This window comes from Labrus mixtus, chromosome 21, assembly GCF_963584025.1.
Source record: "Labrus mixtus chromosome 21, fLabMix1.1, whole genome shotgun sequence".
In the NCBI taxonomy this organism is placed as follows: domain Eukaryota; kingdom Metazoa; phylum Chordata; class Actinopteri; order Labriformes; family Labridae; genus Labrus; species Labrus mixtus.
This window is the reverse complement of record NC_083632.1, coordinates 22,252,553-22,279,933: the sequence shown is the minus strand read 5'-3', so window position 1 is coordinate 22,279,933 and position 27,381 is coordinate 22,252,553. Positions and strand designations below refer to the sequence as shown.

General features: G+C 40.8%; 3 protein-coding genes across 9 annotated transcripts in view; all 3 read left to right on the top strand.

The window, feature by feature from the left end:
• The window catches only part of raraa (retinoic acid receptor, alpha a), a 152,211-nt gene extending 149,711 nt beyond the window's left edge, over positions 1 to 2,500 (top strand). For all 6 annotated transcript variants that reach the window (XM_061028778.1, XM_061028776.1, XM_061028774.1 and 3 more), the window contains one exon: positions 55 to 2,500. In XM_061028778.1, coding sequence (XP_060884761.1) covers positions 55 to 251 — 197 coding nt within the window. In that variant the 3' untranslated portion in view covers positions 252 to 2,500. The remainder of the gene's footprint in view (positions 1 to 54) is intronic.
• A 1,689-nt stretch (positions 2,501 to 4,189) lies between these two features.
• On the top strand, positions 4,190 to 18,002 carry mki67 (marker of proliferation Ki-67). Of its 2 annotated transcripts, none has more exons than XM_061028605.1 (18): positions 4,190 to 4,356; positions 4,902 to 5,004; positions 5,712 to 5,793; positions 6,059 to 6,174; positions 6,544 to 6,613; positions 6,738 to 6,813; positions 7,128 to 7,787; positions 7,893 to 8,125; positions 8,207 to 8,600; positions 8,857 to 8,975; positions 9,253 to 9,430; positions 9,527 to 9,670; positions 10,108 to 11,066; positions 11,556 to 11,601; positions 12,310 to 12,390; positions 12,691 to 13,701; positions 15,136 to 16,419; positions 17,266 to 18,002. In XM_061028605.1, the coding sequence occupies exons 2-18, from the start codon at positions 4,916 to 4,918 to the stop codon at positions 17,727 to 17,729; spliced, it is 6,006 nt and encodes a 2,001-aa protein (XP_060884588.1). In that variant the 5' UTR covers positions 4,190 to 4,356; positions 4,902 to 4,915; the 3' UTR covers positions 17,730 to 18,002. The 2 variants fall into 2 exon arrangements, with proteins under 2 accessions (XP_060884588.1, XP_060884587.1); XM_061028604.1 differs by having other exon boundaries at positions 15,133 to 16,419.
• A 1,052-nt stretch (positions 18,003 to 19,054) lies between these two features.
• Positions 19,055 to 26,348, top strand: tut1 (terminal uridylyl transferase 1, U6 snRNA-specific). Its single transcript, XM_061028246.1, has 10 exons — positions 19,055 to 19,254; positions 20,029 to 20,219; positions 20,364 to 20,564; positions 20,886 to 21,000; positions 21,106 to 21,233; positions 21,427 to 21,653; positions 21,769 to 21,878; positions 23,648 to 23,770; positions 24,117 to 24,209; positions 24,352 to 26,348. The coding sequence occupies exons 1-10, from the start codon at positions 19,179 to 19,181 to the stop codon at positions 25,467 to 25,469; spliced, it is 2,382 nt and encodes a 793-aa protein (XP_060884229.1). The 5' UTR covers positions 19,055 to 19,178; the 3' UTR covers positions 25,470 to 26,348.
• The last annotated feature ends 1,033 nt before the right edge of the window (positions 26,349 to 27,381 follow it).

The window sequence follows — 27,381 nt, the reverse complement described above, 5'->3', positions numbered from 1 at the left end:
CTCTGTAAACTTTGATTTCAAATAACGTCGATCTTTTGACATTCTTTTCTGCAGGAGCTGAGCGTGTCATCACCCTGAAGATGGAGATCCCTGGCTCCATGCCGCCTCTTATCCAGGAGATGCTGGAGAACTCAGAAGGTCTGGAAAGCGGGGCAGCAGGTGGCCGGCCCAGCGGCGCCCCCCCAGGCAGCTGCAGCCCCAGTCTGTCACCGAGCTCTGCCCAAAGCAGTCCAGCCACTCAATCGCCGTGATAACGGCCCCTCTTTTTATTTTTCCACACAATGCTCTCTGCCTCCTTCCTTGACGTTTCTACGGGGGTGGGGGGTGAAGGAGGTGAAGGAGGGGGGAGTTTGAACCTGAACCTTTAACCTTCTCCTCTCCTAAGACACAAACCCCACCTCCTGATCTGCTTCTCCTCACTCTAGAGCTTTGTGCTGATGTGAGGGGAGGTGAGGCTGAGGCAGGATAGGGGGACCTGGATGCCTCCAAGAGACCACACGGAAAACACTGCTGATGACTCCTCCTCCTCCTCCTCATCCCCTCCCCTGCTCCTCCCTTCTTCTCCAACAGACTCAAGAGAGAGCGGGTGGAGCACTCTAGGATGGATGTATGAACAAGGACAAATGCATACAGACTGACTTGACCAACACCAGACACTTTTTTTGTTGTTCTCTGAGGCAGACTGCAAGCCCCCCCCCCCCCCTTCAAAGACTCTGGGTCTCTTTTTCCAACTTCAAAAAAACAGATTTCGTACAGAAGATATATAAATATATATAGAAAGTTAAGGAACTATTGTGATTGACATGTCCAGAGCGGAGCTACAGGTCGACATGAGGACATGTTTTCTGAGATTATTACTTGTTGTACTCCTTCACTGTTTCAATCTTTTCATACACATCGAGAGTATTGAGAGAGACGTTTCAGTTTTATCACATTTGTACATTATTCTAATGAACATAAAGCAAAAGATGTGTCTCTCCACATGCGAACACATGCAGACAGAAACACACACACACACACACACACACACACACACACACAAACGTGCACAGAAAACAAGTTGCAATGAATATCACCGACTATTCCAAGTTGGATTTGTTTTCCTTTTTTCTTTTTCTTTTTTTTTTTGCTTCCAAGAGAATGGAAAAAAAATGATTGTATGAACTTGGTTGTATAATATGGTCACAGGTCCTTTCAAGAAATCAAATTAATGAAGATTCATTATTAAGGTGTATTTTAAGTAGCCTTTGAGTTTGTGTATATAAGCTGTATTCATTTCTTTAAAACTATGAAGAGTTTTAGGCTTCACCTGATTTTTTTTTTTTAAGAATACCTTTTATGTGTTTTGTTTATAGGTTTGTGATGCAAGCAAAGACTTTTATGAGCACATTTTACTGAAGGAAGGTCTTTCATGTTTTGTGTCCTACTAAATACTGAACAGACCCTTAACCAATCACTGGCTGTTCAGGATGTGGCTTTCACAAACGATTTCAACCTTTCCCTCCCCTCCCCTGCCTTCACTTTTAAAAACCTGTTTTTTAAGAACAGTAGATAACAAAGTAGCACTCCAGTCGGGGCATAGCTTTTTTTTTGGCAATGTAGCAGAAAGAGATGGTGGAAAATGGTTCAAGTGAGCAAACCAGCTTCAAAGAGTTAAAATGTGAAGAATGGTGTACACACACACTGTATTAAACACGAGAGAGTCTCTGTATTCTCTGAATGGATCGATAAACTACAGTGGATGAGAAAGGACTAGAATGTAGTGATCTCCCTCCGCTCCGTCAGACAACGAAGGTCCGTAATGTTTGTCAACCAAACCCTCACAAATCTCCCCCAGAAACCTGTGGTAAAAACAACTATGTGACTTTTTTGCCGATTACAGAGTAAACCTCACCCTGTGACTCACTTTTACGCCAAAACGCCTTCACCGCTAAAACACACACGTCATCCAAACCATCGTTACTGTACACACGCCAATGTCTCAGGAAGGAATCATTTTGTGTGCTTGGCCTGTTCTTTGTATTTGTTCTGTGCTGCACCTCCTACCCCTCCTTTCACAGATGCGCACACACACACACACACACACACACACACACACACACACACACTTCTGCTACTGAGCCCCTGAATTTTTTTCTTCAGTCACTTCATTTTGTTAAAACCTGGCAGACCAGGAATTGTGCAAGAGAGACCCCGACCCTGACCCCCTGCAGACGTAACGACATAGGATGCCAGTGTGGAGTCTCTCTAAGTCGTTCATGTGTTTGTTTTTATTTGTACGGTCAAAGCTGCTTTTCATCATTTACAGTAGGACTTCACCTGTCCAGAACAGCGCACAACGTTTTCCCTCCACGGCTAATCTGGAATAGCAACAGACACAGCGTCAGTTTGAGAAGTATGGAATATGTTGCAATTTTTGTCAAGATTATCAAGCGACTTTGGAAAAAAAGAAAACAACAAAAAAAGATTTAAAAAAAATAAAACCAACATTTAATAATTATTAATTGTGTCTGTGTTGTTCATTTGTGTCATTATTTCCATTCTCTCCACTGGGATCCAAATCTACCTCATTTACAAATAAAGTGGCCTTACCTTACATGAGGGATGTTCTCTGTTGATTTGCATGCATCATAAATGTGGAAAGAAGCTGAGGGAGAATCAGAAGTCCTCTACTTCTTGTGGATTTAGATCATTTAAAAAATGATAGCTAACAGGGGATCACATATCACTGTGACTATTTTAATTATGTTGCTTATTTACCATCAGCCACTATAAAATACTTAAGAATCTTCCTGACAATGCAAAAGTTTACATGGTAACTTTAATAAGGAAATTACATGTTCTTCCTCTTACAAGTTGAAATTATTTGCAGTGAAACACAGTTTTTTGCAGCTACCTTGTGTTGTTTCACCAAGGTTAATTGTTGTTAGTTTGAGTAGACCTTGTATGAAGTGTTGTATAACAGACACTTCAGAGTGAGTTAACTGTGTTCAAACTATTTCCCTTTGACATCACTTGTTGCTGTTCAGGAAATTAATATCAGCTTTAAAACTAAAGAAAATAATAATATAATGAAAATTACATCTATTCGAAAATCACATTATCCACAACAGGCAAGGTCAGACTGAAGAGATTTCTGTTTGAAGGTCAACTTTCAAATATAAAAGCCTGTGGTTTACACCAAGATCAGATAGTCACAGTTAAGTGGAGAAAATCTGTAGCCTACCTGAATTCAGGCCTATAATGTTTAGCTTCTAAACTAACACCCAACATCAATTATTTACCACCAACTTTGTTGCATCGTGGAAGGATATACTGTATCTTTTTAAATCTGAAATTGCCTCTGAAACAAGCTTCAAAAAATTTAAATTAAATTATCAGAGCTCAATCATTTGTTAACAATCATAGTAAAATTGCATAATATGTGCCTGTAAGTAGAAAAAGACATTGATTATGTCTCTTATCCATTTAGGTGTTTCAGAAATCAAGACGTTAAACCAGATGGGCTTAAAGGTAGCCTATTATTCATAATATTTACTGCAATAATCTTAATTGCCCTTTTAAAAAGGGTCTTTTAATAAAATTAGAATAATGGCAACTGAGTGATGTGATCCCTAGTACCCAATAACCCCCAGGTGACAAGCTACATGTAGCCGTGTTCTTTTTTGGAAAACCCTTTGATTCTGACTGATTATGTTTTTACGACGGAGGATTAGGGCCACGTAAATTTTTTTTTTTTAATTTCGAGATTAAAATCGTAAATTAATGGGCCCTAATCCTCCTAATCCTCCGATGTTTTGGTCTTGGATAGCGCTGTCCTGACTCTGGAAACGCTTCCCGGTACGATGCCCCGCCCTCGTGTGGAGGCTGTGATGTTGCAACCAATCAAAACCCTTCGCGCGGAATTTCAAACATTTTCAAATCAGCTTCCCTTTACCGAAGTGAGATTGTTCCGCCCAATTTGTAAACAAAATAGTCCCTTTATGAAATGAAAGTTAAAAATGATTCGACAGACAAAATCAATGCGTATATAGAAAGAAATACATGTATCAAAAACATACAGTTTATAAATACACAAGCGAAATTACGTTTTTATCGTATATATTTTGTTTAGGTTAGTGTGTCTGCGGCGGAGTGATACGACGGCGTCTCTGGGAGAAGCAAGAGGCGACAAGTTAGTGACGGCTGTTTAAACTAGCTTCCGTTAGCTATTCGTCAGGGTACGTTGTGGTGTGAGGTAAGATGTCGAGTTTATTCTTAGTCTGATTAAATACTACAGTGAACCCCCTCTTCGCCACATCACGGTTGATGTTTATGGATTACCAGAAGTTGACTTTTCACTAAACGGACTTACAGGTAATGCAAACGTAACGACGCTTACAAATGATGTTCAGTTTGTGGTTCAGTTTTGTCCTCACAGGTTAAAACTAGACTGTGAAAACATATTTAACATGCTACGACGAAAAACCTATCTTTTCTCGTTTTTATCGAAGCAGAGCTGTTAAAGTGGTTTAAACTAGTGTTTGCTAACAGTATATCGTGACTATCGTGTTGACACTACACGTGGTGAACACTGACGACGACCTCCTCATTTACACTGTAACCAAAATGAACGATTATTTCACGGTAACTTCAACGTTACCCAACGTGAATCTATCTGTTAGTTTTGGAAGATAAACTTTCCGCAAGCTAACATCATTTAACTAAAAGTTTATATGAAGGTCATGTGGCTTAGCTTAGAAACGAACTGCTTTTCTAACATGTATTGATTGTTTCTAAGTTTTTATTATTATTATTATTTTTTTTACCGCAGGTCCATCCTTAATTGATTTAACATCTTTGACTTAAGTTCGTCCATTTGTCCAGTTTTGACACATGTTTTTTTTTTGCTTATGTTTCAGGTAACGTTACGAAAATGCCATTACATGGGAAAATAGTCGTGATAAAGAGGAGTGGAGGAGATGGGACCGAGTTCCCTCTAACTGCAACATGCTTATTTGGAAGGTGAGAGCATTAAAATGTTGTTATTCTTTTGGACCATCATTTATTGTTATGTCACTTTATATTCATTTACTTCATCGCCCATAAATAATGAGTTTTTCTATGTCAGGGATGGGCAACTTTAGTGACAGCAAAGGCCACATTAATTGAATTCTCACTGCCAGAGGGCCAAATTGTAGAATGCAAAAACAGTTACAATCAATTATGTCTAAAATTTATCTCAACATATACCAGTGATCAAATGTTATTATGGACATATTTCTGGTTTTCATGATTTCATGGCAGATGTTTTCTTCATGTTTCCAATTAATTGATATGTAAAAATTTACCTGAGGGCCACGTTGAGGGTTGATTGGGGCCGCATGAGGCCGCCAGTTGCCCACCCCTGTTCTGTGTTTACCGCAGTAAATACAAGAACATGTTTTAAAAAGGGTTTACTATGTCGAGGTAAATTTTTCTTAAAGCTACCCATGTTGGTTTTGAGGCGGACCTTGTCCTGCTGACGTCACAGTCCAAAGTGCATGTCTGCTCCTGTACTTGCATCAAGCACTCTTTACTGTATATTCAAACCTCTGATTCACAAGTTCACTTTTCTTGTTCACCATCAAACACTAAACCCAATGCTAATAAACACGTTTCATTTTGCATGTTAACCTTGTGATCAGTATATGTCTTTGTTTTGACACGTTTGTTTCTTTGTAATCTCACAGGAAGCCTGACTGTGACATTCGTATTCAGCTTCCTCAAGTCTCCAAGGAGCATTGCAGGATTGACTTAAATGAAAATAAAGAGGTAACATACCTGTGATCCTATAAGGATAAATGGGATCAGGAGGTAGAAAATAACTGTCTTAATACTTGTTTATATATTTATTTAAATACTTTTTTGCGTCTTAGTTTTTTAGATGCAAAAACCCCACTGCTAAGGTCATTGGTGTAAACATTGTTGAAAATCACGACTTGGGTGAATGTAGATGCCTAGCTGATGCTCACATTCTGCATTGAGCTACTAGTTTTCTGTTTTCTGAGGTTATCCTCTTTTTTTTTGTCTTTCACAGATAATTTTGACTAATCTCAGCTCAGTGAATCCAACTCGTGTCAACGGGGAGGCTTTGCAGCAATCAGAGCGTTTGAAACATGGAGATGTCATAACTATAATTGACCGTTCTTTCAGGTGAGAATGAAGAGAAATATTTCATCAGAATCTCCAGTTGTTGTTTTGTTGTACCAGCAATTGATCTTAAATACCAGTAAGACGACTCTGAAGAGTAATATCACTTTAATTATTTTTCTTAGTATCGACCAACATGATGCAAGGTCCAAATGTGTAGTGCAGTGTTATACTCTCTGCTAGATTATTCAGTCACTCACTAAAAATATGAATCTCCTGTTGCCTGTTGTATCTGAACAACATCTCTACAAATACAAAGTACAGACAGAATGTGTTTAAATTAGTGGAAACAGTCCACTTGAAATTGCAAAATCTCATCATGCATGTTACCATTACATGGACAGATGTAACATATGTATTTTGTCACTTCAGGTTTGAGTACCCTCCAGCACCCACACCAAAGAAGAGGTCCTCTGTAGGGGGCAAAACTGAGACCTTAAAAGTAAATTACGAGTTTATCTTTTCATTGTCGGAATCTGTAGTCTACCAAACATCTTGTGTTTGTTTACACTCCTGCTGAATTTCAGTGTTGCATAAATGTGCTGATTGAAGTGTCCTTTGCTCAGGTTCTTCAAGATCAGCAAGTGGGAGACTCTGTCCCCTCTGAAATAGGAGAGAAGAGGATCTCTCAAGTGTCCACAGGTGAGACCATGTGATGTCGATATTCCTAACTGTTTGTCTCTGAAAACGATGCAGCCAGTTATTCTGTGGAATCGTACAATAAAAAATCCTATTGCAGATCATTAAATGGTTGAATTGGATTCAAAAGTACGAGTCAACACCATGTCCAACTTTTTGATTACAGGTCATTGTAATATTGAACTAACATTTTTCTCAGTTGATTTTCTAAGTCACTGTCTCTCAACCACTCTGCTCACTTGATTACAATCCCAACACTTCAGTCTACCACTAAGAACAGTTTTAATGTGAAGTTCATTTGTTCCCTCGATTTTAAGACCCTCACCTAAAAGATGGAACTAACCACGACAACATCCAGCGATCCCTGGAGAAAACTGTGGAGATGGAGACCAAGGAGGAGGGGAGCCAGCTGCAAAGCAAAACCGCCTCCCCCTTCAACGACCTGTATCAGATGATCAAAAAATCTCTGGATGTCAAGACCCCTCGGAAATCATCCGCCAGTCTGCTTCAAACACCAACCTCGAGGTTTTGCACTCCAAAGCCTACTCCCGCCAGGAAAAGTGGTGGAAAACCTGCCCTCTCCACCGAAGACAAGATCACTCCTAAAAAGGATGAAGCTGAAGTCGAGATGGAGACTGAAAAAAGAAGCATTGAGACCCCGAAGTCTGTTAAGAAGCAACGGCGGTCCTCCCAGACTGCAACAGAGACACCAGGAGCTGAACCTGTAAATTCTGCCAACTCTGAAACACCTTCACCTCAGAAGAGAATCCGTACACCTCCCCAGAGGTTTACCGCAGGTGAAGTTGTCGAACAAATCTGCGCTGGTTCTCCCAAGTCCCCCACGAGAAGGAAGAGCAAGGAGGCAACACCAGTCAAACCAGCAGGAATAAAAGAAGAAGCAAAGCAAGAGGCGACTTCTCCCAAAGCAGAAGAAAAAAGAAGGGCGTCGCCAAGAAACTCTGGGAAAGTTGAAAAGGGTAATACATTTGATGTTGTCTTAAAATTGAAGAGTATTTGTAAACACAGGTTTTATATATTTTAATATTACTGATGTATAATCATTTTCTCAATTTACATTTTAGATAAAGAGGCGTCCAAGAAACGCAAAAGTGGAGAACTTGGCAGTGACTTGCCAAAGTCCCAAATGAAGAAGAAAAGGGTTTCCTTTGGAGGTCAATTGAGTCCGGAGTTATTCGACAAACGACTTCCTCCTGACTCTCCGTTACGCAAAGGAGCTGCTCCTCGAAGAAGCTTGTCTCTATTAAAGCCTAAATTGTCACTCCTTAGAAGAGCATCGGTTATTGGATTGCTAAAGGTAAGACGTCACACTACGTGAGTCAATGTCCTTGTCTGATTATTATTATATCTCTTGCTCATAGTGTTGCTTTTTTTTTAGGAACAAGAAAGTCCTGGAAAAAAGAAGACTCCTTCACCCAAGAGGGCCTCAAGTGCCAAGAGTGCATCTCCTAAAACTCCTACGCCTACAAAGAAGTCTCCCAAATCAAAGTCCCCATCTCCCAAGGCAGCAACGCCTGCAACAAAGTCTCCAAAATCCAAGTCTCCGTCTACCAACAAAATGGAAACTCCGAAGAGCACCCGACTGACCCCCGCAGTGCAGGGGCGCTTCTCTGTGTCACGCATCAGCACACCATCTCCAGTAGCAGAAGAAGCTGTTACTCCTAAACTACCAGGGGGGAGGAAGAGCATCGTGCGCATGACGCCGAAAGTGACGAAGAGTGCTGTAAAAGTAATGGTCAGAAGAAGTGGCATTTCACGGGCATCTATGAAGGGTATGTTGACTCTGACATCTCCTTTACATTCCAAACTATTTCAAAGTTAGTCTTCATAGCTTACAAGCAATGCTTACTGCCTTTCAGCTATTTAATCTACTTTTCAGCCTTATATCAGGCATAACTTCCTACACCAGCTACAAATGACTTACATTATAAACATGGAAATTGTGAAATGATTGTTCTGTTGACCGGTAAAAGAATTTCTAGAAACAATTACAAATTTTACTCAAATTTTCTCTTCTTTTTTTTCCAGCCAAAAACTCCTGGGCTGACATGGTGAAATTTGGACAACCTAAGACTCAGGTGGCAGCTCCCGTCACAAAAGCAGTCATCAGGAAAACAAAGAAGAAGGCAGCTGTGCCCAAACCACAGGTAAGTCAAATTATCCCTTTAAATGCAGCCTGTAACTGTTGGAGTAGATGTTGCACTTAAGTACCAGTCTCTAAAAGCAAAGCTTTTCTTTGACCAGACCATCACTGTCCCTCCTCCACACCCTCAGTGTTCAGTCCATGTGCAGAAGTTTATTTGGTTTTTAACTCTGCCTTTATGCCTCTACATACAGCTTCCCTGAGTGTCTACTCTAGTTATAAGATGTATATAAGTAAACAGAAAAAAGTAAAACTACATGATGTCTTTGTTGAACTTACAGACCCCTGCAAGAGCAATCCCTGGCCACTTCAGCACTGGCCACGCTTGTTCCCCTGTTACCATTGTCGTTAGCAGAGCCCAGAAACAGAAGTTGGTACAACCAACTGGTGCCGCACCACGCCTGGTCACCAACATCGCTCTCCTGAAAAAGAACATGAAAATGGACGAGGACTTGACCGGTAATTCAATTGTTTACATTCTAAAAAATAGTAACATGAGTGTTTGTAACGTACTTTTGACATCACCCTTGACAGATGCATGTGTTTTGTATTCAGGGGTTTCCGAGATGTTTAAAACTCCTGCAAATGAAAGGAAGACGAGGTCTGTTATTGATGAAAGCAGCACCATGAAGACACCAATGGCAGGTCTGGAAACGCCTTTGGTTGAACCATCTGTGCTCAACACCCCGGAGGAGACAGGTAAACGTTGTCAACCCCTAAGCATACACGTTAAATCTAACATGTTGTTTTTAGACCAAAGAGTGGGGATGTAAGAATAATTTAATAACAAATTTCAAATCAATTAGACAAAATATTTTGCAATACTCTTACTTTCCTGTTTTTTTATTAGTACCACCAACTGCACAACCTCAAAGTTAAAAATGGGTCACTGAAAATATAAAGGGGAAAAGGTTAGCATTTTCTTTTTTTTTTTTTAGATAATTTGAATAAAATAATGTTTTCATTGACATCAATCTTGTTCCTATATTTAAAAAAAAAAAATAATAATTATAAAACTGTGTCATGAACCCTGCACAGTGGTAGTATTTAATCATGAGTTCCATCCTTATAAAGAGTCGGTCAAATGTAGCTTGTTGTGTTATTAAATGAGTATAAACGTATGACTTGTTTTACAGGCGAGATGATGGTATCTCCACTCAGTGTTTCCGTCAAAGACAGAGAGTACAACAGTGAGGCAGTCCAGCGCCTCCTGGTTGGAGATCAAGACTCAAGCTTTGTCTCAGACGTTCCTGCCTCAGAGACTTCGTCTGAGGATCCCGTTGAACAGCAGTGCACAGATGTAAAGACCGCCTCCGTATCAACTTCTAAACAGAAGCCCGAATTACCGGACTGTCTTACTGGAGTGAAGCGAGTTATGAAGACGCCAAAACAGAAGGCAGAACCTGTAGAAGACCTTAGAGGGAGACTTCTGAAAACTCCCAAACAGAAGCTGGAACAGCAAGAGTGTCTCACCGGAGTGAAGAGGATCATGAGGACCCCAAAACAGAAAGCAAAGCCCATTGAGGACCTGAGAGGGAAAATTCTGAAAACTCCAAAGCAGAAACCGGAGCAACAAGAGTGCCTCAGCGGAGTGAAGAGAATCATGCAAACCCCACAACAGGAGGTGGCACCTCTTGAAGACATCAAGATACAACTTCTGGAGACTCCCAAACAGCAGCCTGAACAGCTTGAGTGCATGACTGAAGTTAAAGACATCATGCAGACCCCAAAACAGGAGGTGGAACCTCTTGAAGATGTTAAAGGAAAACTTCTGGAGACTCCCAAAGCTCCAGAGGCCAGGGATGCTGGTATGGAGACACCAGTACACATGCAAGAATCTGAGGCTGTCTCTGAAGTGTCAGAAATGAAAACTCCAAACACGAAGAGCTCCCCACTAGTCTGTCTCACTGGTATCAAGAGAATCATGAAGACGCCCAAGGAGAAGAGTGTATCTGTGGAGGACAACTTTGGTATCCAAACACTCATGAAAACACCCAGACTGAAGGGCAACACACAAGTGGAAGACTTTGAGGGACTTCAGGAGCACATGGAGGAGCCAACGAGTCAACCCACTGGACAACAGGAGACAGAGGAGGTAATAATGGAAAGCACTATGATTATTATTTTACTTGTTTTTACTGGAAGAATTTGTTTAGTTTTTGAGATTTGGGAAAGAATTTGGCAGCCAAGTGTCACCAGTGTTGGAAACAAATGCGGACCAGGCCAGGCTTGTGAAAAAACTGGACTGTAAATAAAAATAAATTTCTTGCATGGAAGGAGCTAATTCTACTCTATAGCAAACTTTATTTTTTCACATTCAAATTAAGTAAGTACAGGTACAGCTGAGCACCCTGCAGTTAGACCTATCACTGCTATAATTCTAGTATTAACGTTTGTCCTCTCTTTCTTGATCAACCATCTTTCCTTCTGGCTTTGTTTTGTCTGATCAGCCAGAGACTGATAATATAACATTTCATTTTTCCTAACCTTTTACAGAACATAAGTTTCATCTGCATGGTTTACTTTCTTCTCTGAAAAAAAGAGTTGTCATCTAAATTGTCTTTTGTCTTTTTCTAATATACAGATTGAAGCCCAAAAAGACTCTGACTGTGATGCAGAAGATGCAAAAGGTTAGTGGAAATTAAGGTTCAAAAGTATTATACAATTTTAAAGGAGCAATATGTAACTCGACACGTAGCATTTAATGAGTACCGCAGTCCAAATTCAAAAACAGGGCTGTCTCCACCTCCCCCTCCTCGCTAGAATCGACGTGCACACGGATTACCATTTCGTGGACACTGAAGCTTCAGTGTTTATCCAGCTCTGCATCACTCTTGAAACCTTTCTGCGCTATAACCACTCTCCATCTTTAAAAGCATCTCCAATATTTTACCTAATTTTACCACATTTCTGCTTATTAGAAACATCCAGAGGCTTTTTAGGTCTGGTAGAATCAGTTGTATCTGAACCAGTTGGCTTGCCTGCTTTCATTGCTGCTCGTTTGCCAAGATAACTGGTCTCATATCTAGCAAACCAAAGGGGCATCCCCAAACCAAGAAGCATCAAAAACAGCAATGTGGTGGTGACTTAAACTCTCTGGCCAAAACAAATACATTCAAGACCAGAATCCAAACTTAGTAGGAGGTCATACTTGCTGCTGCTTTGTTGTCAGAGAAGCCATCTACTGAATTAAATCATAAAATGATCCTACTTTATCATCATATTGCGTACTTAATAACATATTGCTCCTTTAATTTTAGATGGATAATAATAAGATGACTTATGTAAGCTGCACAACAATCATGAGCTGATTTTGGTCTTCTTTCCCTCTGTAACAGAACTGGACTTTGCTCTGGAGGAGCCACAAGACAATGTGCCATCTGTGACTGATGATGTTCCCCAAGTTGACCTGGAAGAAGGTATGTTCTTTATGTTTTAATGCTGAAGTTACAAGCACTTTAAATTATTAAGGTACAGCATAGGATATGATATAGGAATGGGAATTCTGCATATCAACTTCTTTAAACTCTTTTCATTTGTTGTCTGTTAGAAGCTCAAAGGTTTAGGTATATGTTGGTTATCTTTATGACCAAGTTTCATACCTGAACACAAATAACTTACTTCAGAACTCACTTGAAGAATTTTGGCTTTTTCCCCTCTGGTGTATGATCCTTGTATAAACCCTTCATTATATATATACTGTTTTTGTTTCCTTTTAGAAGTAGATGTAAAAGAAGCTTTCACTGAAGACCACTTTGAGGAGGTGCCAAGAGATGATCATGAGAAAACATCAGAGGCCATGGAAACTGTCTGTCAAGAAGCTGCTGACGAGATCAAGCCCGAGGAGCAGGATGCAGTCGATGAGAATTTGTCTGATGAACAACCCCAACTGGAGACGGCAACTGGCAATGTCATGGAAACAGAAACATCCGAAACCGATCCTAAACCCCAAACACCTGTAACAGCGATGTTACCAGAGGTGGAGGAAGCAGCTGTGACCGTCACAGAAATAGAACCAACAACCTCAGATCCTGAAGCCCAAACACCTGTAACAGAGATGTTACCAGAGGTGGAGGAAGCAGCTGTGACCGTCACAGAAATAGAACCAACAACCTCAGATCCTGAAGCCCAAACACCTGTAACAGAGATGTTACCAGAGGTGGAGGAAGCAACTTCCAACGTCACAGAAATGGAAACAACCGCCTCAGATCCGGACCTTGGGAAGAAACCTGTTAGAGGCAGAAAGGCCAAAACAGTGGAAACCAAAGCAGCGGAGGAAAATCAAGAGACAGCAGAACAACCTGAAGAGCTCGCTGTCCCCGCTTCAGTCAGAGGAAGAAGAGGGAATAAAACTGAAGCTACTGCAGCCCCTGCTGTTAGACAGACAACAAGAGGCAGAAACACAAAGATCACTGAGAGCAAGGGTGTTGAGCCCGCGGCAGAGATCAGCGAGTCTCTGCCTTCTGAAGTCGCTGTTAAGCCTAAAAGAGGAAGAAATGCCAAAAAGGCTCCTGAAGATAAAGCTGTAACTGAATCTTCCACCACAACTATGCCAGAACCAGAGAGCCAACTGAGTCTCCCAGCAGAAGTTGACCAGGAAGCAAATGTCACTGAAGTTCCTGTGGAGGAGGCTGTGATGAAGCCCAAATGTGGGAGAAGAGCTAAACAACCTGAAGAAGCAGCTCCACAGCAGAAAGATGTTGAAGTTCCCACAGCTGATGTAGCAAATGGTATGTGTTTTTTTTTTTTTCTACATAAATGTTCAATTAAACTAAAACATTGGAGTGTCTAGTTTGGAAAAGAAAAGTCCTGTGTCCTTTGTAAAACACGTCTGCTGAGTGAATAAATCACATGTAAAAATTTGGGAATTACAACACCTATTCATACACAATCCGGTGTAAAAATAAATACAAAATGCTGAGACATAAGCCGTCATGACTGCAAGTGCAGCTAAAAACTCACTCCACTGATTGTTCTGCATATGACTGCATTGATGCAAGAAACATGCTGGCATATATCAAAGCGGAACAAGGCATATCAACTTTTCAGACCATATCAACTATCTAACTCAGTGGTTCTCAAACTTTTTAGACTGCGTACCACCTCCGAAAATATTTGGATCTCCAAGTACCACCATTATGGTAGACGTTAAAATACACTGTGGGTCTATTTCTACACACATTTCATGCAGGAGGCTTGAAGGATTATTTATTATTGACTGTTGGCAGCCACACTATAGGACTACTAAGGGCTAGCGCTAGAACTGGCACTTAAACTCCACACAACACTGACATTTGGACAAATCAAAAGTGCAGAACAATAAAAATGAAACTTTATACCAACAACCTGTTTGAGAATATTTAGTCTCCAGTGTTTCCCACACAAAATTTTTCATTTATTCATAAAATTGCTGCGTGCGCGAGAGAGAGAGTGCAGGCTCCATGCAACCAGAGCCTCTGTATTATAAGGCTCTGCATTCAACATAGCAAAACTCCCTTAAAAAAAAAAAATCCTTCTCTACTCCTGTGCATAGTTAAGACAGCAAAATAGAGCAGAATCACATCAGCTTCAGAGCAAGAGAGAGAGAGGGTGAGCGACTGTCTGTACACTCTTGTAAATGCATCAAAACTGAAGCTTCTCCTGGCTCCTTTTTAAAAATGTTAGGCTACAGCTGCTTGCCACCGATTCTGTGCTGAACTCCAATAAATAACAGAATATCTGTTAATGTAGACCTACAGCTGCTTTCTGTTGATTCAGTACTGAACTCGTATAAATAACAGAATATCCAGTGGAACTTTTCAAAACGTGAGGCGTACACCTGGTGTTTATGTCTGTGTGCGTGCATAAATTGAGAAGATTAAAGTTGTTTGTTGCAAAAACTAGATTAATTTAGAGGGGAAAACACATTTGATATAAATACAACCCAATAGATAAAAGACAGATAAGAGTATGACCAAAAAAAAAGGCATTTTATGCTGAACATTTTTTTTTTTTATGTTGTGGAGATTTCTTACCTTACCTTACCACGGTGGTACGCGTACCATAGTTTGAGAACCGCTGTTCTAGATTACTCAGTACTTTATTTAACTAATCAGATATTCAGTAGTTGAATGTCAATGTGCATTAATTAAATTTTCCCCATTTGTTTCCCTTATATTAAGAAGCAGATACCAATGAAGTCTGCAGTGAGATGCCTGAGGTGGTGCCAAGCAAAAGTGTTGAGAATGAATCTACAATTCTCATTGAAGCTGCTCCAGCGGCTCCTGTTTCTGAGAGTTTACCCGTAGTGGAGGCAGAAACTGATGCAGCTACCGTTCAGAAGAAGCCTGTTCGAGGCCGAAGGGCAAAAACAGTGGAATCCAAAGTTGAGGAAAAACAAGAAGCAGAAACAGAACACCACGAAGAGCCTGCTGTCCCTGCTCCAGTCAGAGGAAGAAGAGGGAAGAAAACTGAAACTGCTGCACTAGCTGCTGTTAGGCAAAAAACAAGAGGCAGAAACACAAAATCTCAGGAAAACACCTCTGATGAGCAACCTGAAGTGATGCCAGAGAACACTGTGGAATCAACCCAGATAAGCAAGCAGTCCTCTGAAGTGTTGACTGAGCAGACTTCTCAAATTAATACCCATGAAGAGGATAAAGATTCTGAACCCCCTGCAGAGGAAGCTGCTGTTAAACCAGTCAGAGGGAGGAAAACTAGACAAACTCCTGTTGAGCAGCAAGGGCCCAAGAAACACGAAGTATCTAATGACGAGGAGCCAACAGCAGAGGCTGAACCTCAAAAGTCCATTCCTAGTGTTGTAAAACCCAAGAGAGGGAGGAAGACCAAAGCAGATACAGTTGAACAAAATGAGGAGGCAGAAGAATCAGTCGTCACTGTGGAGACCAAACAGCCAGCTCAACCTGCAGCCCGGGCTAAGAGGGGAAGAAACACCAAGAAGGAAGAAGAAAAGCAAGAGAGCACTGAGACTTCTGAGTCCACAGAGCCCGCTAAAAAAGTTAGGAGAACCAGGAAGGCAGAGCAACATCATGAAGAAGTTGAAACAGTTGTACCAGATGAAGCTCCACTTGTTGAGGAAGAAGTGACGATGGAGGAACAGGAATCAGTTGCTACAAAACCCAAGAGAGGAGGGCGCAAAACCACACAAGATACAAAGAGTGAATCAACCGAGGTCCCTGCTGTCAGCACAACAGACAAACCTAAACGGGGCAGGAGAGGGAAACAAGTAACTGAAGAGGCTGTAGTTGCTGCTGTAGCTGAGGAGGAACCAGAGGCAGAGGAGGAGGTCGATGCTGAGCCAGAAGCCCAGGCCGATAAACCAAGCCGGGGAAGGCAAACCAAAACTTCAGTGAAAAAAGAGGTTTCAAAAGCCATTCCACCAAAGAGAGCTAGACGAGGTGCAGCTGCCCCCCTTGAGGAGACCAACACTATGACATCCAGCTTGACAGGTGAGCACCTGACACTGGCATTACAGCACACTCCAGTCGTCTCCTTTAACTCTTAATGTTAAGAAAACAGTTTCCCTGTGCCTTTCATCAGTAAGAAGTCTGTCAATGATGTATTCGAAGCAATGAATGAAGTCAAGTGCCTGTTATTACCCTGGATAGTCAGGTTAAGTACATGTGTAAGAAGGTCAAACCAAATCTAAACTCCTTTTTTTATTATTATTAGGACGGACTTGTCATGTCAAACTGCAAAACTATACATGCAATGGTTTTTGCACATTTTCATATTCCATCATGTCATAGTCACAAGATTCTAGAATCAAGTTTTTTTTTTTTAATGTCTAAATAATGATGTATGGCCGCTGTTTTCTGAATAAACCATTAGGCGTCTGAGCTCTCATAGGGCAATCACAGGAGCCTCTATCAGTGGGATCAATAAAGTATAAATTATTATTATTATTAATTATTGTTATTATTATCCCAATTAGTCAGGCTGCTTTCTCTGCATAGGGGTCAAAACTTTGGAACTCTACCTACCAGCTTAAAACAGGAGACCAACAGTCTCTACAGCACTCAATGGCTCCAATCCTAACAGTGCTCACATGAATAGCTTACAACTGATTTATTGTCTGATGATGTTGCCTTTGTTTTATTGCCTATATGTAATTCTGAATGTATTGCTTCGCTGTTGTTATTGTCTTATTATTGTACATTTTATTATTTTTGTCTTCTCATTATGACTACTTCTATTTTTCTCAAAAGCCTTGTTTGTAACAAGTGATTTTAAAAAAGCATGTGTGTTAAAACACTTGTCAAATCTATCTAACACAAAATCCCCTCTGGTTTCAGAGTCTGCAGCTATTTCAGTGGAGCCAGCCAAAAGGGGGAGACGAGGAGCAGCAAAGCCCACAGATGATTCCAAGGTGACTGTGGAGCAGGCACCTCCTGAGGAAGAATCGAGTAGCGCTGTTGTAGAAGAGCCCAAAGGCTCCAAAAGATCTGTGAAGTGGAAACCAGACTTGGAGGTCATTGAGATAACAAAAGTAACACCTATTAAGGCAGTGCGGGGTAGGAAACCAAAACTCGCTGACCAAGTTGAGGCAGGAAAGAAAAATATGTCAAAAGATGCCAACAGTGCTGAAGAGAAGGATCTCTCAGATGCAGCAGTCGAAGCTCAGCCCGCCAAGAGAGCCAGGCGAGGGGCAAAGGTCGTCAACGTAACCTCGGATGAAGCTGAGTCCACAAGCAAGGAGGAGAGCGTTGAAGCTGAGACTCAGACAAAAACCCGCAGAGGAAGATCAGCAAAGAAATAAAAAGCCTATGTTTATAGTCTTAATCTTAATGACTTTTTTTTCCATTTTAACATCTTTTTGTACTTGTGAGGTTTTACATTGTATGGCATTTTATTGAGTAGATTCATAGACTAAAGATTAAGCACTGCTTTATTTCTTCTTTTTTTTCATTACCCAGGGAATCTTGTTTTAAACATTTACGTTGTGACAAGTTGTATGTTTTCGTTTCTTCAATGCTTTACAGATATTTTTATGGTTAAAAAATGGTTATTAAATTTTTTGTACTATGGAAAACTTTGTCTGACTTTATTTTTTTACTGTTCAAAAATGTATTTTGTTTTCTGTGCAACCTTTGTGGGAAATACCCAGCCCTAGTTCACAGCAAGTTAAACACCATTTACTATTAGGGGTAGGCAAATTATTTGGGCAGGCAAGTGTATACATGGAATATGGTTTCCGAGAGTAAGTCTTGAGGTTAGGTGTTAAAGCATAAAGTTTACAGCAGCCAAAGCTCTATCTGCACAGAAACTAAAACAAACTCCTGAACACGTGAAGATTCCAGTCAGCTAGCATTACATAGTGGTCAGTTTCACATTAAGCACTAAGACATTTTTATCTTTACAGAAAGTGTTTTTATTTGACACCTCACAATTAAGACGTCAATTTAATTGTGGGGGAGGTTTGGAAAAAGGAGCTATCATTAATTTGAACACTAATTCAAGGTCAAGGTAAACTTTATTTTCCCAGAGGGGCAACTTGCTTTACAGCCAGCAGTGAATCTGAAATACACACAACAATAAATTACACACACCGGGGGGGGGGTTACATTATATTGTTGAGGAGAACAATGGTACCGGGGACGAATGAGTTTTAAGTCTGTAAGTCCTGCATCTGGGCACAGTATATCTGCGACCAGATGGCAGCAGCTTGTACTCGGTGTTAAGGGGGTGGGTCAGTCCCTAAGGATAGCCTGTGCTCTTTTTGTTGCTCTGACTCTGTATAAGAGGGAGAGATCATCAAAACTAGAGCCAGCAATTTTACTGCACATTCTCACGATTTGCTCCAACCTCTTCCTATTTTTCAGATTGACAGACCCAAACCAACAAATACAGACTCAATAAAACAGGAATAAAACATTCTCATAAAAACACGATCAACATTAAAATTCCTCAGTTTTCGGTAAAATTAAAACTAATTAAAGCGCTGTAGATATCACCACATAATAAGGGATACATGTGTTTGACTAAATAGTATCAGGACAGGTAAACGTCCCCACTATTTTCGACCTTTATCGATTAATAAAATTTGTTCCACCGGAACTTTTAGATAGTCGGACAACCCGGACACATTTTCGAGTCGTACCAGAAACTAACGCAAGCTGGACGTTGGAGGGAGATTTGAGGGGCGCGTGTGAAACCGACGACTTTGCAGTTTGATTCATATTTTTTGATTAAATTGACTTTTGTCATCATGGAAACAGACAGAGACATAAAGTGTAAACCGAGAGGTTTCCATTGCACTCTGTGTAACGTCCACATACCAAACAGTGAGTATCGTTAGCTAACATTTAGCTGCACGTCAGGCTTGTACACTTCATGCACCCCTTGTATGCAGGGGTGGAGCAGCGATTTTAAAAGTGTGGGTGTTCTAATGCTAGTATATTACCACCCTCTAGCAAATCAACACATTCTGTTTCATTTAATGTCCAATAACTAATGTTAGCTGACACATCATACAACAAGACAAAGTTACAAAAGATAATTAGACACTAACTTTATGAACATCCATTGTGAGTAACCCAGTTAGCTCTAAAAACCAGATTCAAAACTGCTCTATGTGATGCTTTTATTTTGCTTTTCTTATTGCCTTATGCCTCAGTCTCTTTATTTCCGGTCTTCAAATATGATGTGCTTTTATTTTGAAAAACTGCAAAAGGGACTTCCGCTACATCGTAAAGTTACAGGAGTAAATAAATACAGCTAAAAGAACAACCAAGAGGAGAAAATGGCCAATATTTTAGAATCAACATGGGTCCATCTAAATAAATAGTTTGTTTGTTTTTAGAGCTGAGCAGTCAGTGGGCAGACAATGTAAATAATGTGAAACATGATATGAAACGTGAACTGTCAGAAAAACGCATTCTGACTATTGTTGCATTCATCTTTGCAAAATGGCGAATTTCTGTTATACTAGCAGTTTCCCCCGTAATAAGTATTTGTATCAGTATCAACATAGAAACACTCCATATCGTGTGTTTTACACAATGGCATTCCTTTATTTGAGTTTTTCTAATGCAAAGATGTTTATGTTTTTATTGCAGTGCCAAGCTTGGATCAGCATCTTAAAGGAAAGAGACACAAGATGATTAGCAGTGCGCGAAGTACAAGGAAGACTCAGGGGGAGTGCAGTGTGTATGTCAGTGGCATCAAGCCTGAAATCTCTCAGACCGACATAGCTGAATACTTTGAGCAGTTTGGGCCACTCTCAGATATCGTCATGGATAAAGACAACGTGAGTAAGCCCTCATAACAAGAGTTAAAGAAAACGTCAAGGAGCTCTAATTTAAAGTTGGATCACTACACGGTCTCAGCATATAGAATGTGACTTTTTAATTCATTGCAGTCTTGAATGTGATCTGTCCGTCTGCACTCACAGGGTTTTTTTGCCATCGTGCAGTTCAGTGAGGCTAACAGCGTCGAGGCAACTCTGTCCTGTGTTGAGCATCAGTTGAAAGGTTTGAAGCTGCGGGTCAAACCTCGGGAAAAGAAGGATTTCAAGTTGACGCCGGACAAGAAGACAAATGACCCCCAACACATTTTTGACCGTCTAAAACCTAACCTGTGTCAGCAGGCGTCCGTAAGTTCCCTGTTGTCAAGTTAAAGCTGTTTTATGCCAAGGCAATGTTTGTAGGGAAAATACTCAGAATTTTAAGGATTGTTAAAGCCTCAAGGATGTGTAGTGGAGCCTTGATTGTCCATTTAGTTCCATAATACAATATTGTATATGTTATTGAAATTGTTGTAAAAAGAAGGATACTTTTATCTGATACAAACAGGAAATGTCAAAAACACTGTAAAATCAGTTTGTACTTTGACTTCAGTTTTATTTATTAATTGATAAAACAGCAGCTTATAATAAGTGTGTTTTCTATGAGACTTACATGTTGTCCTCCTCCAGGTGGATGCACAGATGCAGCACGTCGTGCAGCAATTTCAGCTGGGAGAAAATGAAAAGAAGGCTCGAGGCCTGGTCGTTCAACTCCTGCAGGAGGTTTTCATAGAGTTCTTTCCAGGTGACCTTCATAAGAACAAACATGCAGAGAATGAGTTTGTTGAATCTTGTCCAACAGAATGATAATTGTGTTAATATTTATCACTTTTAATGGATTTGTTTGCAGACAGCCAGATTCTGCCATTTGGTTCATCTGTGAATACTTTCGGCATCCACAACTGTGACCTGGACCTGTTGCTGGACATTGAAAACACCAAAGTGTTCCAGGCCCGTGCCAAGTCCACCACAGAACAAGTATAACGTGTTTTTTTTATTTATTATTAATAAAAAGTAATCGGTGCCTTAAAAAATATATTTTAAGTTTCCTTTGTTGTCATCTAAAATGATTCAGATCCACATGACTTAGAACCAATTATCAAGTAGTGTAACATAAAGTGAGGCTGCTGTATGAACTCATCCGTCTCTTGTTGTCCATTTCTTTGTTTAGGCAGGGGAGGGCATGTCAGACGACGGCCACTCCGAGGACTCGATCCTCTCTGATATCGACCTCTCCTCGGCGTCTGCCGCAGAGGTCCTGGATCTTGTGGCTGCGATCCTAAAACGCTGCGTCCCCAGTGTTTACAAAGTCCATGTGGTCGGGAGCGCTCGTCTCCCTGTGGTCAAGTTCCATCACCGCAAGCTGAACCTGCAGGGAGACATCTCGGTCAATAACAGGTGGGTTGAAGGGTTCTTCTTGATTCAGTGCAGCATCAGATGTGGTGATAAACGTTTGTTTTTTCTTGTAAGGTAAACAGAATTAAAGCATTGTTTCATGTATTTTGAACTCTAGACTGGCAGTAAGGAACACCCGCTTCCTCCAGCTGTGCACAGGGACGGAGGACAGGCTGAGGCCTCTAATGTACACCATCAGATACTGGGCCAAGCAGAAGTGGCTGGCTGGTAAGATCAAATAACATGCACCTTACTGAACAGTACATAGGACTTACTGAAACAAACCTTAGTGTGTTGTGTGCATTAAGGCAGTCATTTCATTTGTTGGTCTGCAGAGGTCAGTAGAACTCTGGATGTGTCTGCTTTTTGTTGCCTGGTTATGAAAAGATGATGTTCCCAAATACAGACAACACTAGTAGAGCTTCATGTGGTTGAATCCAGACTGATTGCTTATACAGATTCAAATAAGAGTGCTGTTTGCTGAATAGCCCACTAATTAGTTTGTTACCTTTGAACATTAGCCTCCATTCTGCCAGCAAAGCTTTCATCAGAGCACTTGTCCTGAGTGAGTAGAAATACACGATATGATTGGTTTTAAGTAAAGCTGCTCTGCTGTGTTGATCCATATTCAAGATCAAATGTAAAAATGTTTTTATGTATGTGTCAGAGTGGCAAGGTGGAGAAAAAAAAACATACTTATCGTGTTAAAGAATGAAGCTGTCCAATTCAAGTAAATGATCTGATTTTAGACTCTGTTGGCTGTATTCCAGTTTACAATCCATCCATGGATTCTGTAATTTGTCAAATTAATCTACTACTGCAAGCCATTCTTCCATCACTCAGGCTACAGGACACAATATCCAAAACAGTGCGGAAGTCAACTTTTATCAGTTGGACCATATTTGAACTTTAAGCTTACCAAATCTGAAGTATAAGCAGACTGAACTTAATGCTTTGCCTGACTGATCTAGAGTCAGTTTCCTGGATCATTTGATGGACATTAAAGGCTTTATATGCAATTTATTTTTATTTTTTTGATCCAGCAGATGTCGCCCTTGAGCACCAGCATGAAACCAAAACAACTCGCGCTGCATTGTTGTGTTAGCATGCTAATGCTAGCGATCTTTATTATGCTCGTATCTTCACACTGCATGTAAATTTACCTGAAATGAGCGTGATCTAGAAACACAGTTAAGCAGTGAGTACAGTATGTTATTATTCTTTTCTCTAGTCCCTCAATTAAACAACTTTTATACGAGAAGGGAGGAGTCAGCCGGCCGTCCCGACGATGTAAACAAACTGAAGATAGGACTCTGAAAACTCTGAAAACATCACAGACAGTGGGACTCAGGTGTTACACCCATTGTAGACAGTCATGACTCACAGAGTTATTTTCAGAGGATATACTTGATTTCTACATTTAAGTGTGAAAAATCACATTAAGCCTTTAACGTCACAGTGATACCATTCAGGTTTCAAATGAGCACTGTGCAATTTTACAATTGAGAGGAATACACCTGTAACTAGAATAGTTAAAAAAAGAGGGTACTTTTAGGGGCATTAGCTGTTTCAGTACATCCTGAATATATTAATTATACAAACACAGCAGTGATTTCTAACAATGCTTCACACTGAAAGATTCACCTTAACATCTGTGTAACGCAGCTAGTGTTAATTTATCGACTGGCATTGAACCTTGCTGTAAAGAAAATGAACCCTCAGGTGGCGAGGATAGGGCGCGCGCCCCATGTATAGAGGCTGTAGTCCTCGAAGTGGACGGCCCGGGTTCAAATCATTCCTCTCTCTCTCTCTCTCTCTCTCCCTCTCCCTCTCCCTCCCTCTCCCTGGTTTCTGATGCTATCCACCGTTCTGAAAAGCACCAAAATAAGTCTTTGAAAAAAAAACAACAGACACTCCACTATGTACTTAATAAAGACATTTTGTGTTGTCCTGTCAACTATTAAAAGCTCGTTTGGTTTTTGCGTTGTGATGTGCAGGTAATCCTGGCGGTGCTGGTCCCCGTCTCAATAACTACGCTCTGACACTGCTGGTCATCTTCTACCTGCAAAACTGTGAGCCTGCTGTCCTCCCCACTGTGGACCAGCTCAAAGACATGGCCTGTACGTGCTCCCACACTCACACACCCTCTCACAGTGTGTAGTATCACATCTCTGTTTCAGAGTTGGAAATATTTCACCTTTTGAAAAAGTGTTTGTTTATTTTGAGAGGTTCGAATTAATTAATCACTGAAGATCATTTAGATGGGGCTTATGATGCAAACGGCAAGTTAGAACTGTTGCAGCAATTTTATAAATACTATTAATTTATTGAGTGTTTTTTTTTTTTCAATAGAGACTATAATGTAGCATGTAAACTGAAATGTACGATTTTTTGACTTAGCTTTTTTGCAATGCTTAGTGCCCTTAGTCTAAGCTTAATTAAGCATTACGTGTTACCTCTCTGCAGGTGAGGAGGAAGAGTGTATGATTGAGGGATGGAACTGCACCTTCCCTAGTCAGCCTATTGCTGTGCCCCCCAGCAAGAATACACAGGACCTCTGTAAGTGACCTCACAGTGATTTCCTGTGACATGTTTAACCCTAGCTTCTAAATATGACTTCATCTAAACTGTTATACAACACAAACCTCTACAGACCTTATTTCCCACTCTTAATCTTCATGTGTTGTTGTTTTTTATCCAGGCTCTCTGCTGGCTGGTTTCTTCTCCTTCTATGCTAAGTTTGATTTTGCCAGTAGCATCATATCTGTCAGGGAGGGGCGTGCACTCCCAATCACAGATTTCCTCAGCCAGAATAAAGAGGAGGAGGCGATGCAAGAGGAACAACCCCCCAAGACTCAACATCACAGTCCTAAACTGGGACCCCTAAATCTCTTAGACCCCTTTGAACTCACCCACAACGTGGCTGGAAACCTGAATCAACGCTCCCAGCGCAACTTCCAGAGGGAATGCCAGGAGGCAGACAAGTACTGCCACTGCCTTCAGTACCAGCACAAATCCACCAAGGGCAAGCCCTGGGGTCTGGTGCGTTTATTCACCCCCCATGGGAATGTCCCTCATTCCAAGACGCATCAGCCCACCATCAGCATCCCCTTCAATTCAGTGTCTCTCTCTGAAGAGCTTCGCAGTCAGCTGCATATGGCAGGAGACGGGTTCCGGCTGCTGTGGTTTCAGAAGGTTTGCTCTGCGGTGGAGGAAGTCTTTCAAACTGTTCTCAAATGTCACCTCACTCGCACAGACTCCGTGCTTGGCGAGGATTCAGCTGTTGTTGGTGCTGCTGAGGAAATGGAAACTTCCACAGCCTCCCTGAACACATCGATAAACAGCTGTGACAGCACAGAGTCATCTGTGAGTACGTCTATGGCCGGTGTCAAGAGGTCGCTGTCCTCTGACAGTGACCCTTCTGTGTCACCTCAAGGCAAAAAACCACGACTGGCAAAGAGAGGCAGGCCTGAGCTCCCCCCCTGGACCTGTGTGTTGAAGCACATAGTGTGGCTCGGCAGGAGGAAGGTGAGATGGGAGCTGAACAAGGACACAGAGACGAGGCCAGAGGGCAGCTGCGTGCAGGTGGAGTCACAGGTCACAGCTCACATCATTGAAAAAGAGCCAGAGCTCAAGGAGGCCCTGGAGTTCAAGATTCAGCCACAGGTGGTGGGCGGGACAGAAAGCACAAAGGTTGTGCTTAAGTTTGAGCCTACAAGTGACAAGACGGGAGTTTTTCAGGACTTCTTTCACTTCCTGGAAGCTTTCTTACCAAAGATGGTAGAGACACTGCTGGAGAAACAAACAGGCAGTGCTTAAAGATGGACATATTTTAGATATGTCTCCTTACAAATCCAAATACATTTTGGTTTTCTTTGTTTTGAATTAGAGCTGCAATTATTACTATTTGTTTTAAATAACATGAAGTAACATTTTTCTTTAATACCAGGCACTGTATATTTATAAATATAGGCTTTTTCAGTCCATACAGTTTGTAATAATTCATGTGTACTGTATATTTTTGTTTGACTTTGTTTCATATATGTTGTTCCTTTAATAGCCTCCTGATCTGTTTGAGAAGTCGCCTGGGTTTAATACTTTCTGTTAAAAAAAATAAAATAAAAAAAAGGCTCCACTTTATTGAATCTCTAAATGGAAATTCGGTGTCAGATATCTGTCATCAGCCAAAGAATAAAAAATATTCTTTGTAAAACACCGCCTGAGCCAGAAGTTATTGTAAGCAAGTCCATGTATGTACATTTATTGAGCCTTTGAATCATTGTTTTGTCTTCTGATCGTGTTGAATCACTTCTCAAAAACAATCAGAAGTGGAACATTTTCTCTGCCGGTGCTTTGTTGAAACTTGTTGCTGCCCTGAAAGGAGCCATTGAGTGGCGCTTTTATTCAGTTGTGTTCTCTCTCATCCGACTGAGACAGATGAGAGTAATTACTGAGGCAGGCAGACTGCTTTATTACAGCAGGACGAGCAGGAGCTGAGGGATGCACTGAGCTCTGTGTGCTGATTAACATCATTCATCTCAACTTTAACGGGAAAAACAGACGGACAACAGGTTAAGAGGGGCTGTGGAGGGCGAAGTTTGCATTAATGTAAGGATGCATAGTGTAGATATGGGAACTTGTGATTAAGGAGCATTAATGACCTTAAGACTCAATATGTGTCTGGTCCTACATCACAATGTACAATCAGTGTACAATGTATATCAGGAAAATGGCCAACACAAGACAAAATAATAATGAAAAAACTGGTCAAACTTTTTTTAAGCAAAGATGCTTTTTAGTTGGCCATTATTCATCGAGCAAACAATGCATTATATGTCATTATTTGAAGAAAAAACAAGGCTTTTTTATTAAAATATGAAATCCTTTGATGGATTTTCTACGACACTCAAGTTCATCAGTGTAGTTGTTTTCAAAGTGGGGTCCAGGGAACCCCATGATTTATAGACAGCGTTCTCCATTGATTTATTTGCACTCTAATTCCATCACTTATTCTAATGGGTTCTTTGTTGTCACTGAGATCTTCTGTCGGCCCCCTGTTAAAGACCTGCAATCAGAGGTCAGAGCAGAATGACAATGTAAGCACCATGCCAGCTTGTATAAGGATTGATTTTTACTCCAATGTAAGATCCAAACAGTTAGTTGAATCACCTCACACACATCTGATCACATTCTGAATACCATGCATTTACACAGATGTGATTTTCCTTATTCAGATATGGTCAGTTACAGATGACGTTAAAATAATGGGTGTAAATGGGGTAAAAGAATATTTGAGTTAGCATGATGTGTTTTACAGATCACAGTTACCAGAGGATGAATTAAAATGGCTGACCCAGCCCTGATCCTTACTTATGCGCCCCTATGTGCTTAACCTTTATGGATAGTGATATCAAATGAGGTACATACACTCACAACCTCTAACAATGGATTACAAAAGCTAATAGATTGTAACTTTGCATGAAGCAGCAGCATACAGACAACATTTCACTTTGTTGTTCCATTTGAAAGCTGCAAAACGTAAGACAATACCATCAGCCTGTTTCATGGATGATTAACATCAGCCTCAAATTTTAAACTCAGCTGCTGAGCATCAGTGTGGAACTGGAACAGTTCATCTAAATGGAGCCACTGGCATGTTTGTAGACTCAATCTGTTTGTTTTGTTTGTTGTTTTTCTAGACTGAAACACCTTTTGTATGATTATGTGTCTG

Excerpts from the sequence above, each read along its gene's own strand:
- mki67 (XM_061028604.1), top strand. The coding sequence starts at position 4,916 with ATGCCATTACATGGGAAAATAGTCGTGATAAAGAGGAGTGGAGGAGAT. Across the intron at positions 5,005-5,711 it reads GCAACATGCTTATTTGGAAG|GAAGCCTGACTGTGACATTC; the intron begins GTGAGAGCATTA and ends GTAATCTCACAG. Across the intron at positions 13,702-15,132 it reads CACAGCTGATGTAGCAAATG|AAGCAGATACCAATGAAGTC; the intron begins GTATGTGTTTTT and ends CCTTATATTAAG.
- tut1 (XM_061028246.1), top strand. The coding sequence starts at position 19,179 with ATGGAAACAGACAGAGACATAAAGTGTAAACCGAGAGGTTTCCATTGC. Across the intron at positions 19,255-20,028 it reads TAACGTCCACATACCAAACA|TGCCAAGCTTGGATCAGCAT; the intron begins GTGAGTATCGTT and ends TTTTTATTGCAG. Across the intron at positions 23,771-24,116 it reads CCAGCTCAAAGACATGGCCT|GTGAGGAGGAAGAGTGTATG; the intron begins GTACGTGCTCCC and ends ACCTCTCTGCAG.